The 15,950-nt window shown below is 56.7% G+C and overlaps 1 protein-coding gene across 2 annotated transcripts in view; it reads right to left on the bottom strand.

The window, feature by feature from the left end:
• Positions 1-1,086: 1,086 nt before the first annotated feature.
• TOM1 (target of myb1 membrane trafficking protein) overlaps positions 1,087-15,950 on the bottom strand; it is a 47,863-nt gene continuing 32,999 nt past the window's right edge. The window contains exons 9-15 of one of the 2 annotated variants that reach the window (XM_007975598.3): positions 15,478-15,511; positions 14,995-15,088; positions 14,044-14,164; positions 9,940-10,015; positions 3,294-3,353; positions 2,108-2,147; positions 1,087-1,998 (exon numbers count right to left, since the gene is read on the bottom strand). In XM_007975598.3, coding sequence (XP_007973789.2) covers positions 1,844-1,998; positions 2,108-2,147; positions 3,294-3,353; positions 9,940-10,015; positions 14,044-14,164; positions 14,995-15,088; positions 15,478-15,511 — 580 coding nt within the window. In that variant the 3' untranslated portion in view covers positions 1,087-1,843. Of the gene's footprint in view, positions 1,999-2,104; positions 2,148-3,293; positions 3,354-9,939; positions 10,016-14,043; positions 14,165-14,994; positions 15,089-15,477; positions 15,512-15,950 lie in introns of both variants that reach the window. The other variant, XM_007975597.3, reaches the window with a different exon arrangement.

Here is a 15,950-nt window from a genome sequence, read left to right on the forward strand (position 1 = left end):
TGGACCATGAGCATCCTGATGGCGGCAGGGCCTCCCGTTCCCCTGCCTGGTGCCACTGTGCCTGCCCTCAGCTGCTTTCCTTGCCCCAACTCCATCTTGATGGCTGGGCTGGGCCTGGTCTCCTGTATGCCCAGCTCCAGACCATACCTCAGATGGCAGGTGCTGCCTGCCCACTGCCCATGGGAACCAATGGCTGCTTACACAGACCCAGGTCCTCTCCCAGGAGCCCAGGACCCTGTGGACTCAATCGCTTCGGCCCCACACCAGCCCCCCTCCATTCCCCGACCGTGTCCTGGGCCAGGAGGCTCCAACATGCCTCGGCAGTGACTCCCGGGGAGTTTGGCCTAGAGATCCCACACCTGAAAAGGTGGCACCCCAAGACCTGGGGCTCTTGAGCTGCCATGGAGGTAAGAGCTGACCCCCAGCACCTGACCTGGGGCCCAGCGTCTGGAAATGTGTGCCATGTCTTCCCAACTTGGCCTCGGTGCCTGGAAAATGGGCACGATGCGCTTCTGCATGAGGAAGTGCTGGCACATGACAAACAACTGCAAGAGCTTCCTCCTGTGAGCTGGGCGGTTTGAGTGGCTCATGCAGTCGCAGACTTCACGTGTATACATGGAGGATGCTCACTTTGCTTCTCCCAGGCTGTTGTGATGCTACAAGCCAGTGCGTAGCCCCAGGCAGTGCCTGGCACCTGGCCTCGGAAGGCCAGCTTCCTCCTGTGGCCTGTGTACCCCACATGCCCACGCAGTCCACACGGGCCCCAGCCCTTGTGATTAGTGTGCTCTGTGCAGGGCAGGAGCCGGCCTCACGGGACAGCAGCGTGAAGTGCCTCGAGGAGGGAGGGATGTCAGCTGGGGAGGGCATGCATCCTCCGGGCAGAGGCGGTGGCTGGAGCCTGCCATGTGAGGTGGGAGGTGCGGCCCCTGCGTAGTGTAGCTGGGTGCTTGCTCCTGTCCTTCCACCTGCACCATCTACAGATGCTCACCTCTCGGGTGGCCCCCAGCCCTGCCCAAAGTAGTCGCTGCCTCTGTGAGGCCAAGAAGTCATTTCTCACCGGGAGACTCGACAATGCTGCTAGCAGGGTGGTTTTCTACCTTTAATTGGGGACACAAAAGGCACCCCTCCCAGTACAAGAGGATCAACCAAGAGGTGAGCCCCAGTGCTGTGGTGCCTGGCCAGAAGGAACAGAGGAAGGATGGAGGACAAGGTAGTGGAGGGGCAGTGGGGCCCCAGTGGCCCCTGAAGCCTCACCTGCAGCCTGGGGCTGGTGAGATCTCGCCCACTGCGCGCAGAGTTGCAGCTTCGTACCTGGGCCGCCGCAGCTCCTCAGAGGGTCTCCACACCTCCACACCCTGCCCTCGATGGCCAGCCAAAGCCATGGAGCCCCACGCAGCAGAGCGGGGAATGGACAACAGGCTCAGCACAATTTCCACTGCGGCCAGCTTCCAGCCAGGCCTCGACTGGCAGTGTGGGCTCTGAAGGGCTCCACGGGGGCATGGGCCCGGAGCAGGGTATCACTCAGTGAAGGAGAGTCACACTGGGTCAGCCAGCCAGCCAGCCTGTCCTGGAGCCTCCACTTCTCAGCAAAGTCTCATGGTCAGCTGGGGTGGGAAAGGAGGCAGGGCAGCCAGACCCCACTGCAGTGCAGACCTGTCCCCAGTTCATCCCACTGCCTCCACACCCCTCAGCTGAAGCTGAGGCAGCTCCATCTTCAAAGAGGAGGAAAAGGGGGTAACGGGCCACCCCCAAAGCAGCCTTGACACCAGAGAAGGGAGGGAGGTCCCAGCCTAAGGGTGTGAGAGCAGTGGGGACCTGGGCTGCAGGGTGCCAGACCCCACACTCATAAGGCAAACAGCATGTCATCATCTTTCTCCTGGGTCTTCTTCCGGGGTGCTGGGCCAGGTGGGGGACCCGGGGGCCCCTCAGCTGAGGGGCTGGAGAGGTTGGGCAGTCGATCTGCGGCTTTGGCCCGTTCTTCCAGGAATTTGTCAAATTCTAGAGGAAGGGGTAAGGGTGAGGGTGAGGGTGAGGGTGAGGGTGAGGGTGGGCTCTGAGGCCAGAGCCCTGGGGAAAGGAACGGGCGGGCAGGGGTGGGGACTACTACCTTCGCTGGTGACCCCCTTAGGCTCTTCCGCGTCATTCCCCTGGGAAGGCAGAAGAAAGGAGGCAGAGGTTAGCGGGGCCCCCAGCACAGTCAGCCTGGGGCAGTGGGGCCACAGCTCCGGCCCTGCTGAACCTGAGCATTGGGTCCCAGCAGTTTCTGCACGCCCCTGCCACCCAGGTCCCAGGACCTGGACCTGGGCTCCTCCCTGAGCCGTGGGCCTTCCTTGGGTGGCACCTGACTTCCTGAGCCTTGTTTTCGTTCTGTAAAATGGGGGCGGGGTGGGGGCTGAAGCTAACTTGGAGGGTTGCTGGGAAGCTGAAATGATATAATATGCCACACGCCAAGCCCAGCACCTGGTGCCCAGCGGGTCCTTGATGAGTGCTGATTCCTTTCCTTGGGAGGGTCACAAGGGGTGGACGGTCCTCACCCCCGGGGGCAAAGGCTGACACCCAGAGGCTGAGGGCCATTCATGCTAACACTGCAAACGAGGGAGGGGTGAGGCTTCTGCCACCAGACAGAAAGCCTGAGTCCGTGCCCTGTGGCTTAGTCCTGGCCAGAAACGGTCTCTTCACCTGCAGAAGGCGGCTTCTGGGCCTGAAGAGAGGGGATGGCAGATGCTGGGGTAGGAGCCCTGGATGGAGAAGCTGGGTCTGGCCCTGCCTCTTCTGCACCCTGAGAGGGTGGCAGGGCTTGGGGTCCCCATGACTGGCACCCGCCCTCCTCTTCCCGGGTGCTTCCCTTTAGAGGACAGCTGCTTATCAGTCTTCTGATCTGTAAACAGGGTGGGGATGGGTTCTCTCTGCAAGTGGCTGGAGTCTCCTGAGCTACTGCAGGTAGGAGCCTGGCGCCGTTATGCTTCCTCGGTTAGCCTCTCTAGCCTGCCCCGACATCCCTAAGGTGGGCTGACACTCACTGGCACCTCTCCTTGGGAGCAGGCTCTGGGAAGCAGCTGAGAGGCTACTGTGCCCAGGCCTTCTCTGGGGGAGGGGGCGTGCCAAACCCAAGGTGGGCAGGTGGCAGGAGATGGCGACTTTATGTGTGCCCCTCTGCTCTCAGGGTGCTGTATGCTGTACAAGAATACCCTGGCCCCGTGGGTCATTTCTTGGTGAGAACAACGGGTCCTCCTGCTGTGTGGGTGAGGAGTGGGCCTGAGCCTTTGCGTCCAGCTGACTGGGCCCCAACGTACCACGTCAGTGGACAGCCACTGCTCGATGTCCTCCATGAGGCAGGCCTGGGTGACTGGGATCTGGAAGGAAGGGCAGAGGGTGAGGCAGGGAGGGCAGTGCCCTGGGTGACAAGGTGGAAGACGTGCTAGCTCAGCGCCCGGCAGCGGGGTGGCCCTGGACAGCCTCCCAGCCCAGCCTCAGCTGCCTAGCTGCCCGGACCCACCACTGGGCCCGCTGTGCCAGGCTGTGGGCGAGGGAGGTGCAGAGCCAGGAGACTAAGCAGGGGACAGGGCTCCCAGCAGCTGCAGCAGGGCCAGGGGTCAGAGGGAGCTCCCGCCCCTTGAGGAGAGGAACCCCAGCTCCGACACACCCTGCGGGTAAGCGTTCTAGGCTGCAGGAGGGGCTTTGGGCAACGGCCTGGGGCAGGGGCTATGCTGCAGGTTCTCAGGAGCATCTGACAAAAGACACACCGAGCCCAGGGGCGGACCCCAGGCATTTTCTCCAGCCATGAAGGCTGGGGTGGGGACATGGCTAGTGGGCCAGGGGTCCCCAGGTTCCATTCCCTGGTGCCTTTGCAGACGCAGACTTCACGATAGAAGGGGGCATAGCAGGGCCTGAGAGCAGAGGTGCCAAGCTGACCAGACAAGGCCAGGTGGGTAGACCCAGAGAGGCGGCATTACAGATGGCGACATTTCACTTTGGGCCGCAAAGACATGGGCTGTGCCACGATGGCTCCCACACAGGGCAGGAGGTGGAGGCTTTCTCCTCTAATGGCTTCTTCGGTGGCAGACTCCAGTTGGAGGTCATGGGCACAGACTTCAGAGTCAGAAAAAGCTGGATCTGGCTCACCCCTTAACACAGTGTGACTCTGGGCGGGTTACTTAACTTCTCTGCGCCTGATTTCCCTCGTCCTTAGGGTGAGGCTAGCAGCAGTACTTACCGTCCAGGTGGCTGTGAGGATGAAATGGGATGTCAAAAGCTTAGCACAGGGCCTAGCATGGAGGAGATGCTCAAGAAACCAATAGGCCAGTTCCTATTTACAATTAATCAGTGATGGCACTAATTGCACTAGTTACTAGTTAGCTACTTTAGAAAAGACAGTCTTTCCCCAACCAGGCCAGTTTGGTTTCCAAGCTCCGTCACCCAGCACCTGAGGACCCCCTAGGCAGGAGCAGAGCCCAGAGAAAAGGCAGGAGCCGACTTCCCAGCAGCAGTGGCAGCAGCCAGCGCCCAGCTGCCCACACCGGCTCCCTCTCCCGCTCCCTATCCCCATCGCCTCTTAGCTGTCAGAGGGGCTACCTTGCCCTTGCCCGAGACTCAAGAGTGGGAACTGGGCACAGAGGAGCTGCGGAAGCTGGGCTGGCCGGGCCAACCTGGGAACAGCCTGAGCCCTGGGGCGCTGCAGGGCTCTCAGCTGCCCCTCCTCGCTCCTCTGGGTCTTCTCCCACTCCCTTGGACAGCAGCACGGTGCCCCACGCCCACGCCTGGCAGGAGCCCTGCGAGCAACCCCAGCTTTCCGGGCGGCCGGGCCTGGCCCCTGCTCACCATGCCTTGTCTCACCATCCAGTCACTGAGGCTCTTCTCACAGCCGCCTCCCATCTGGGTGAGAGAGAGTCACGCTGATGGTGGAGGGCTGGCAGCGCCAGCGCCACTGGAGGGCGCAGCTTCTAACAGGGGTGTGCCTTTCGGGTCAGGAGGCCTGCTGCCACTTTGGGAGATGTGTGTAGGGGTGTGTGTTTAGGTGTGTCGGTGTATGTGTGTAGGTGTGTGTAGGGGGGTGTGTAGGTGTGTCGTATGAGTGTGTAGGTGTGTCAGTGTATCAGTGTGTAGGTGTGTGTGTAGGGGGTGTGTAGGTGTGTCAGTGTATGAGTGTGTAGGTGTGTCAGTCTATGTGTAGGTGTGTGTAGGGGTGTGTATGTAGGTGTATGAGTGTAGGTGTGTATGTGTAGGTGTAGGTTGTGTAGGTGTAGATGTGTGTGGTGTGTAGCTGTATGTATAGGTGTGTATGTGTTTATGTGTAGGTGTAAGTGTAGATGTGTGTGGTGTGTGTGCAGGTGTGTGTGGTGGGTATAGATGTGTGTGTGGTGTGTGTGTGTAGGTGTATGTGTGTAGGTGTGTGTGTAGGGGTGTGTATGTAGGTGTATGAATGTAGGTGCGTATGTGTAGGTGTGTGTGGTGGGTGTAGACGTGTGTGGTGTAGGTGTACGTGTAGGTGTGTATGTGTTTATGTGTAGGTGTAGGTGTGTGTGTAGGTGTAGATGTGTGTGGTGTGTGTGCAGGTGTGTGTGGTGGGTATAGATGTGTGTGTGGTGTATGCAGGTGTGCAGGTGTATGAGTGTGTAGGTATGGTGTGTGTAGGGGTATGTATGTAGGTGTATGAATGTAGGTAGGTATGTGTGCGTGTGGTGGGTGTAGATGTGTGTGGTGTGTGGTGTATGTGTAGGTGTGTATGTGTGTAGGTGTAGGTATATGTGGTGTGTGTGCAGGTGTGGTGGGTATAGATGTGTGTGTGTAGGGGTGTAGGTGTATGAGTATGTAGGTGTGGTGTGTAGGGGTGTGTATGTAGGTGTATGAACGTAGGTGTGTATGTGCAGGTGTGTGTAGGTGTAGATGTGTGTGGTGTGTGTAGGTGTGTGTTTATGTGTAGGTGTAGGGGTATGTGTGTAGGTGTAGTGTGTGGTGTGTAAGTGTAGATGTGTGTGGTGTGTGTGTAGGTGTGGTGGGTATAGATGTGTGTGGTGTGTGCAGGTGTGTGTGGTGGGTAATGTGTGGTGTGTGTGTAGGTGTATGTGGTGGGTATAGATGTGTGATGTGTGTGGTGGGTATAGATGTGTGTGTGGTGTGTGTGTAGGTGTGTGTGGTGGGTATAGATGTGTGTGGTGTGTGTAGGCGTGTGTAGGTGTATGAGTGTGTAGGGACGTGTGCAGGGGTGTGTGTGTAGGTGTATGAGTGGAGGTGTGGTGTGTGTAGGTGTGTGTGGTGGGTATAGATGTGTGTGAGATTGTGTGTGTGGTGGGTATAGATGTGTGTGTGGTGTGTGTGTAGGTGTAGGTGTGTGTGGTGGGTATAGATGTGTGTGTGGTGTGTGTAGGCGTGTGTAGGTGTATGAGTGTGTAGGGACGTGTGCAGGGGTGTGTGTGTAGGTGTATGAATGGAGGTGTGGTGTGTGTAGGTGTGTGTGGTGGGTATAGATGTGTGTGAGATTGTGTGTGTGGTGGGTATAGATGTGTGTGTGGTGTGTGTGTAGGTGTAGGTGTGTGTGGTGGGTATAGATGTGTGTGTGGTGTGTGTGTAGGTGTGTGTGGTGGGTATAGATTGTGTGGTGTGTGTGGTGTGTGTGTGAGTGTGTAGGTGTGCTATGCGTAGGGGTGTGTGTGTAGGTGTATGAGTGGAGGTGTGGTGTGTGGAGTTCTGTGTGGTGGATGTGGCGGCCGGTGCAGAGGGATGAGGCAGGTATTGCGGTACCTACCGGGGGGGTGAACCACAACAGCTCTGGGATGTCAGCGCCCTGGGTAGGCTGCGGCAGAGCTGATGGCAAACTAAACAAAGCTTCTCAACTCTCTCCACAAAGATCCCAGAGGCTGGGCCTCAGCGACCCCAGGACAGCAGGGCAGGCAGCTGTCAGATGGTCTGGAGGCTCCCAGTGGGGTCTGATGGGCACTCAGGTTTTAGAAACATCAGTTTATCCAATCTTCTCACATTCATCCATGGCACACAAGCAGTTTCCTAGGGCCCCAGAGTGGAGGGAGACGAGAGTCCTGCTCCCAGCCCATCACCCTGTGCCTGGCTGGCCCAACCTACTCAGACCAGCATGGGGCCTGGCACATGGCACACGGCACACAGCGGGCACGTCAGCGAGTGAAGGAACTAAAACCTGGCACACAGCATGCACCACCACCTCGTCACACGACTTGTGAGTCCTGCTCGGAATCCCAGGGCGCGAACATGGGCTGCCCACAATTGGCACTTGATTCTGTTTCTTTTTTTTGAAATAGAGTCTCACTATGTTGCCCAGGCTGGAGTGCAGTGGTACAATCACAGCTCATGATAACTTCAAACTCCTGGCTTAAGTGATCCTCCCGCTTCAGCCTCCCGAGTAGCTGGGACTACAGGTACATGCCACCACGCCTAGTTTCGATGCCGTTTTGTACTTTGCCGTTGGGAATCATGTTCTCACGGTTTAGTGGGTGAAGGCCTTACCACCAGCCAGACTCCAGCACCCCAGGAGCAGGCATTTGCTCACAGTTTTAAGAAATCATACCCTGATTTGGCAGAAATGGCTTAAATCTCCCAGGTTATCAGAGAGAAGTGAGTGCTAACCGGTTTCTCAGCTTCTCTTTGCTGCCAGTGGAGTTATGTGGTGTGTCTTCTCTCTGTGGGCGGGTTGCAAGGTCGTGTGGGAGCCAGGACACCTGGGCGCTAGTTCTAGTCATGCCTGAATTGCTGTGCACCCCTGGGGAAGTGAACCCTGTCTCTGGGCTACAGCGGGGGCGGACTGGCTGGGATTGCTGCCCACTGGGTGGTGAAGTCAACCTCTGACCACAAGAGGCCAGGTGGCCTGAGAGGAGAGCTCCTGCGGCAGGCTCCCAGCATGTCAGTTCTGATGAATCCCGACACACTGGAAGCCTGAGGCTGAGGAGGGAGACACACACCTCCACTCACTCTCCTTTGCACTTAGGGCTTTTCACAGCTCTAAGGTTACCAGCGTGGCTTAGAAGCCAGGCAGAACAACACCTGTACTCTGGGCAGGGTATCTCCCAGTCCTCAGCCTCAGTTTTCTCATCTGTAAAGGGACCAGGACATGGCGGTACTGTAAAGCTTAAGTGCCGTAATACTATACTGTGTGCCAGGCACCATGCTGAGGACATCACACTTGTGGTTTCACTTAACCTCTCCCTGGAACTCAGTTTTCTCATCTGTAAAATGGGATAATAACATACCCTAAGGGTTTGACTCGCTAAGAAAGGGGATGCAAAGTGCTTAGTGCAGGCCTGGCCTTCAGCATAGGCTCAGCAAATGATGGCTTACACCCAAAAAAGGACGAGGCTCTGACTGGCGTGTGCAGTGGATGTGACACGGGTGTGCAACGTGCTCTGCTTGGTGGCAGGTCACACATCACACATGGAAGGTACTGGATTCTCTTGCTGCCCACTGGGTGGTAGAGTCAATCTCTGTACATGAGAGGCCCAGGTGGCCAACCCCAGTGTCCCCTACCTTGCCCTGTTCTGACTTGGGAATGGCTCCTGAGATGCTGGGAGACCCAGGAGCGGAGACAGAGTGCCCTTGGGGGTCACGAGGACTTTGCCCACAGTGGACTGGCTTGGACGGTTTCCACAACTCCTCCCTCCCTGCTTTCCTTCTTTTCTTGATACAGGGTCTCACTCCATTGCCCAGGCTGGAGTGCAGTAGTACAATCTCAGCTCACTGCAACCTCCACCTCCTGGGCTCAAGAGATCCTCCCACTTCAGCCTCCTGAGTAGCTGGGACTAAAGGTGTGCGCCACCATGCCTGGCTAATTTTTAAATATTTCGTAGAGATGGGGTTTCACCATGTTGCTCAGGCTGGTCTTGAACTTCTGACCTCAAGTGATCTGCCCACCTCGGCCTCCCAAAGTGCTGAGATTCCAGGCCTGAGCCACTGTGCCCGGCCCTCCCTGCTTTCCGAGCTTCCATCCTGATCTTTCAGATTGCAAGTCAAGTCCCTCCTGTGCTCAAGACTTCCCTGCGGCCTCCGCCTCACTTAGGATGCTATCCACAGGACTCCTAGCTGCCCTGAGGTCCCCTGGTCCCTGATATACCCCTAGAGCTTCATTTCCTACCCACACCCCCACACTGGCCTCAGGAGTCCCCACGCTGCCTCGAGCCTCTTCGGCCCCGGGCCCACCACCCTCATTCCCCCGGACTCCCAGGTCCTGCTGTTTCTAACCATCTCCCATAGGATCTGCTCTGTCTCTCACTTACTGGAGCAGAAATTCTCACACGGCCTGAAAGGCATCCAGATACACGCTGAAATGCATGAGAGAATGGTTCTTGGAGGTCTTGCCAAAGGGTGTGGGGGTCACCCACAAAGTGTGCTTGGTGTTGGACAAGTGGCTGTCACTCAACACACAGTCAAGGAACTAAACGGAATTCGAACAGCCTTGCATTTCTCCCCGCTGCTTTAGGGTCTGCTCTTCTATTCCTCTCTGCCCACACTCCTGCACATCAAGAGTCTCCTGAGAGGCAGAGAGTAGTACTATGGCACGGGCTCTAACTCCACGTAGACCTCCCTACGTGCACCCTCTCACACTTCTATTATCAACAAGTAGAGGTGCTAGGACAAGCCCCAATGTACAGATTAAGAGACTGAGGGTCAGAAAAGCCAATCATTTGCTTAAGGACACATAGCTGGTAAGTGGCAGAGCTGGAACATGGAGCCCGGGCCACTGGTCTCCAGTTTCAAGTCAGGCTCAGGTCGGAATCCTTGCTTGCGAGCTGGGGCAAATGGCCTGGCCTCTCTAGCAGTTTCCTCCGCTGTAAACTGGGAATAACTACATTAGCCAAAAAGAACCGACTTGAGGGCCAAACGAGGAAGGGCCTGCGGATGTGCTGGGCCAGTGCTTGGCCAACAACAGCACCCAGTGGGTGAGCATTCCCTCACCTCCTTCAGGAGGGCCCCTCTGCTTACCGCGCCAGTGCTCTGCTGCCGGGCGTCCAGGGCTCCAGCCAGGCCGTCTGTTGCTTGGGGGGCTTCGTATTTTACCCTGAAACAGAGACCACCCAGCCATCGGATACTGCCCTTACTGATGGCTGATGCAAGAACGGAACAGGTTGGGGCACAGGTTGAGGGCTCCCAGCCTCCAGGCCTCCCTGCAAATGGTAGAAAGGGTCTCATTTCCTGCCTCTGGAAATTAGGATCTGATAAGTGACGAGGATCAGGATTGGCCAAACTCAGGAGACTGAGAAATAGCTCCAGTGCCGCTCGGCTCATGAGAATCCCTGCAGACCCTTTCTTGAGCAGGTCTTGTTTCCTATTTGATAGACTGTGGTTCTGTATGAGGTTGTATTTGAACGGGGGATTCCATTCTGCTGCTGAAACACATCTGTAGACTGCTGGGTGTGGTGCCATCTTGCCTGGCACTGGCTCACCAGCACAAAGACGCCCACCCATACACCGCCCCCACCCGTCTCAGCAGCATGGGAGGTGGCTTCGTTACAGCTCTTCTAAATGTGCCCTGGGGGACGCCAGCCAGCCAGCCAGGCAGGGTGGGGAGGCAGGAACTGGGACGGCACACAAGGCTGATGGGCTGGGAGCGGCAGAGGCTGACCCTGCAGCTGCTGGGCAGATGAGGAGGGGCAAGGAGGGGCATGTTGTGTGTGAGGTTAAGTCTTCTGGGGAGCAAGAGAATAGCCCAAGTGAGAGGAGAAGCTGGGTGAGGAGGAGAGGCGGCTGTGGTGTCTTTCCCAGCTGCTGCAGTGGGGGTGTCCAGGGCAGGTGTTGGGGACCCAGCCCTGTTGCAGGGAAAGAGCCCCGTTATTCTCGCCTTGAACTGCCGGCAGAGAGGACTTCAGCACCGGCTCAGTCCAGCTTTGAGACGAAGAAGCCACAGAATTCTGGTCACAAAGGGGAAGGCCTGCGATTCCTGTTATGTACAAGGCCACCTGACACGCTAGTGAAGCTAGTGAAGCCTAGCAAAACAGGGGCTGGTCTCACCGAAGGCTTCAGGAACTGGGACTGCATCACATTTAACTCTTGCAGTACCAGCTTGCTTTCCAGGAATGGAGTAGGCTGCCACTGAAAGGGGCTTACTGAATATGACCCCCAGTTCCCACGCAGTCATTTTGAAGAGTGCTGCTGTCTGTTCCGTCCCACCAGGGGCAGAGTTTGCTGGTGGAGTGTGACCACTAGCTGGGGCATTCCCTGGTTAAATGGCTTCCATCCATGGCAAGTGAGCCAGTGACTACGGCAGGGCCCTGCTGGAGCCGACCTTAAAGCCAGTGGTGGGGGAGGTGGGGCATCAGGTCGCTCAGTTCTGACCCAGAGAAGGCCTGCTAACTGAGGGTCTGGAGGGGGCATGTTGCGGTCTCTAAGACATGCTTGGCGCGTTGTGGGCAAGGCTGAAGAAGGCACGCCCAGCGCAGGAGGGCGGAGGGTCACTCCTTAGGTGGTCCCAGTGAGGCTGTGGGCAGGGGCTGGACCTGGGCCACTGGGGTGACACTTGTCTAAGTGCTCCTTGTAGAGAAGGCCTCCGTGTACAGCAGCACTGGCGAAGAGGGTGGAAGGACACCCCTGCCTCTGTGAAGGTGGCCAAGGCATCCCTGCTGTGGCTCGTCGGGAAGCCCTACTGCTCCTTGGCACTGAGTGGACGGGACTGGCTGCAGGAAAGGCTGATGGTGCCAGCTGTGGTCAAGGCTGGAGCAGAAACAGCGGCTGATAAGGAGCCGGTTTCCCTGCAAGCCAAGGCAGAGCCGATTGCAGGCTGGTGTGAAGTGGGGAGCCAGGCAGGTACAGGGAGGAGCAGGCTGGACACCAGGCAGGCAGAAAAGGCCAGTCAGGTGACCAGAGCTGGAAGATCCACCAGAAACATAAAGGGGTCAGCCAGGCAGGAGAACAAAGGGAAGAGGAAATGGATGCTCAGGTCCATGCCTGAGCCTGTGGGATGTTTTCTGCCAGGGTAGAAACCAAGCCCTGGGGAGGGCCTGCAGGAGAACCAATGGCCTGAGAAGGTGCATGATGTCATTTCAGCTGTGCATAACTGAAGGCAGTTTCAAAGATGAAAATCTGATAAGAAAAACATCCCTCTTGTGCTCCCTCCTGCTCATGTTCCTTCCTGCTCATGTTACAATAAAATCAATTGCTTCTTTGTAGCCCAGTGGGCCCCATCAGCATCCTGCCCCCTTCCCTGCGTGAAGGGCGTCTTTCCCAGCTGCTGTGCGGAAGCCAGGGCACCTCTCTCCCACCCTGCCTCTGAGCCTTTGCACATGCTGTTCCTAGTGCCTGAAATGGCCTTCCTATCACCCAGCACCTGGTCCAGCCCTGAGTGCCCTCTGCAGAGTTGCATGCCCCCTTCTCTGTGTCCACAGAGCCTGGCGCCCCCTCCAGGACAGCCCTTTGCCTTTGCAGCGGTGGTCCCGGTGCACGTCACACTCCCGCCAGACTGCAGGCCCTAGAGGACAAGCTCCTGGTGTGCTTTTCCCTGTCCCCCAGGGCCTGCTCCCCAGAGGAATGATGGTGCAACAGCAAACCTCAGCCAGGCTGGTGACCAGGGCTGGCACCAGGACTCTCCAGTGTGGCCAGCAGTGTCGCCTGCTGGGGCCTCTGTGGACGGGCCACCTGCCTGGCTGCAAGTCGCACCACATTCATTAGCTTGCCTCTGCAGGGTAGCCTTGGCAGCAACCCTAACACCATGGCAACCGTGAGCTGCTGGTCCCAGGGTACCTGGGCTTAAAAGTACGGACTCTGCCCAGACTAAAGACGACATAGCTAACAGCTGGGGCAGCCCTAATGACCCAGCAGGCTGCAGCCTGTCAGCTTTGACCTGGATTTGTGGGTTTGGAGAGGCTATCCCTGGGCTCTCTGGAGGCCCATTGACAAAGTTCCAAAAGACACCAGAATGACCTCTAAGGAGCTGAGTGGGGTCAGTGGGAGGATCCCATAATGTAGACCTTTCCTTAGCTAAAAGAATCCTGGTGGCCAGGCACGGTGGCTCACGCCTGTAATCCCAGCACTTTGGGAGGCCGAGGTGGGTGGATCACGAGGTCAGGAGATCGAGACTATCCTGGCTAACACGGTGAAACCCCGTGTCTACTAAATATACAAAAAAAAAAAAAAAAAAAAAATTAGCTGGGTGTGGTGGCGGGCGCCTGTGGTCCCAGCTACTTGGGAGGCTGAGGCAGGAGAATGGTGTGAACCTGGGAGGCGGAGCCTGCAGTGAGGGGAGATCGTGCCACTGCACTCCAGCCTGGGCAACAGAGCGAGACTCCATCTCAAAAAAAAAAAAAAAAAAAAAAAAGGATCCTGGCTGCCCAGAGCTCAGCCCTGGGGATCACAAGCAAAGGGCTGAAGAAAATATCAAGCAGACTGTTCCTCTTACAAGCCTCTCTGGGGCCAGTTCTCCCACAGGTCCTGGCAAGGGGCTGGACCCTGGTGGACACACTCAGGCCACGTGCCTATGCTGCTGAAAGCACCTCCTGAGCATGGTGCACAGGGAAGGGCAGAGCCCCAGTTCTGGGGCAAGGCCGACAGAACCTGCTTAATCTTCTCTGGAAATTAATGGTGGCTATGGAACAACAGAAAAAGACTTGACTTGAAAGTCCCTGAGGATTTATCAGGAAACTGCCCTGCTCCTGGAGGGCTTACTATGTAAATACACAGTGCAGGGAAGAGGGGGCTGGGTGGAGACACTGTGTTTTGAAACCAGACAGCCCTAGGCTCCTAACCTAGTGCTGCCAAATATTAGCTGCTTGACCTGGGGCAAACAACCCTGCCCTGCTCTGTGCCTCAGTTTCCCCCTCTGATTAGACTGTGTAAGACTCTGGCATACAGTGGGTCATTAGGTACCCGTCCCCCACCCAGCACGGCCTGTGAGGAACGCAGTCTGTCAACTGACCACAGGGCTCCCAGGCCATGCTGGACTGACTTAGGGGATCCTAAGGGGAGGGCAGCAGGGACCGTATACCCTTCCTCATGGTGTGCCCACCATCAAGCCAGGTTCAAGGACCCCAAGAGAGGCTTTCCCCAGCAGAGAGCCACCCAAACTGCAGGGGACCAAGGCAGGGCCAGGACACTCACTCTTTCCGTTGGTCAGCCAGTGAGCTGCCCCGTGTCAACGCAAACATGTCAAACTCATCTTCCAGTCGACCAGAGGCCTCCAGAGACTGCAGGCCAGCTCTCACACTGCTGGAGCCCAGGTCTGCAGGGACAAAAAGGCCATCTGAAGGACTCATCCACATGCCATCCTTGTGTGCTGAGCTGCTGCTGAGCTGCCTGCTGCCAGGCCCAGGGCTTGGTGCTGGGGAAGCGGCATGTGGGTGGGGGAATGTGCGAGGCAGGCCACCTGCTGGCTGTGGGGCCTTGGGCAAGCGGCTTCCTCTTTCCAGCTTTAGTTTACTCACCCCTCCTGGGGCTGCTGTGAGCATGAGAGAACAGGCAAAATGCTATCCACTGATTCTGCTAGGGGAAGTGGCTGGGCAGGAGGACAGTAATCAGATGGGTAGTCCAATGTTTCCAAAAGTATAGCATTAGTGATTCAAAATGGGATGCTAATGATTTCCTAGGGCTTGGCATGAAGCAGACAGTAAATTATATTAAAACCTATCACAGTGATAACAGTGACAATGGCCAGCTACTCAGCCAGAGTGCAACCTGGGCCTGGCACAGTCTAAGCGCTTCTCATACACGAGCTCCCTACTCCTGCTTCAGAGGAGGAAAGGGAGGCTCAGGAGGTTGAAGGAACCTGCCCAGGCTCACGTGGATGATGGAAGCCATGGAGAATTCAGTGTCGAGGGCCAGTCCTAGGATGGTGGGATTCTGAGATCCAAGGCGGCCCAGGACTTGTGCGGCTGCCAGGGGCAGTTACCCTGAGTGTCCCATCTTGCAGCAAGATTCAGCCTGGGACGCCAGCAAGGTGGGGTCTAGACTAACATTCTGCCGTGGGTGTGTAACAAGGGCACCCCCAAAACTGCAGGGGTGCCAACAGTACCATAATGTACCCTCAGCTGGAGCCCTCCAAACCACACTTACTCATTCCTGCCAGCTGGGATGAGAGGTTGCCGGTGGCTGCTGGCTCAGGGCCCATGTCGATCAGGTCAGCTGCCGGCTCAGCCTCACTTGGGGCCTAGTGGGAAGGGAGATGCCCTGATCATCCCCTCTGTCTGCAGCTTCGTTCCTTTCTGTCCCAAGCATTGGGGCCTGCGGGCTTTGCCCAAGGATCTGTCACCAGGGCTCCAGTAGCTAGGACTGGGCGTCAGGGGATTTCCTTCCTCCCCTCTGGCTCCAGCTTAACTGGACTCCCTGGGAGGATGGGGAGACCCTTGGGCATCAGGTGGTGGCGGAGCCTTATTTTCCTTAAAGGGACAGGGGCATAAAAAGTTAGAAGGGGATTTCTCTCTAGGCCTGGATAAAACAGCAGCACCCTGTCTGGTTTACTGGGGGAGGGAGTTGAGAACGACACTCCTTCTTCCCATGAACATGGCTTGATCTAGTCACAGAAAAGAAGCCTTTTACCTTGGTGGTCTGGCCTGTGCGGAACCGTTCAAACCTACAAGATAGAAAAGACACGAGTTAGGGAGACAGACTGAGACAGGCCCCTGCCGCACGGCCAGGAAGAGCTCTTCAAACTGTGGGTCTCAACATCAACACCGTGGGTTATGATCAGGGTGATGATACATCTGGTATGGCCTGGATAGATCCAGTTCATGCCTGCTGTCCCTGGATAACTAGCAGTGCTCCTCTTTCACTTGCAAAAGTGTCCCAATTTGGATGACCAATTATAAGGCAACCTTAGTCATGAGTAGCATGAAACAAACAAACAGGAATAGGGACAGCAAAGAAAGCAAATAGAACAGCAAAGAAAATAGGAATGTATGGCACACAGTAAAGGTAAGGGCTGTTTCATGAAACTTGTTTCAATTACATATTTGTGTGTGTGTGTGGGTTAGTGGCTCTCTTCAGGGGTGTAAGAAAGATACATGTATCTC

Source organism: Chlorocebus sabaeus, chromosome 19, assembly GCF_047675955.1.
Source record: "Chlorocebus sabaeus isolate Y175 chromosome 19, mChlSab1.0.hap1, whole genome shotgun sequence".
Lineage (NCBI taxonomy): Eukaryota > Metazoa > Chordata > Mammalia > Primates > Cercopithecidae > Chlorocebus > Chlorocebus sabaeus.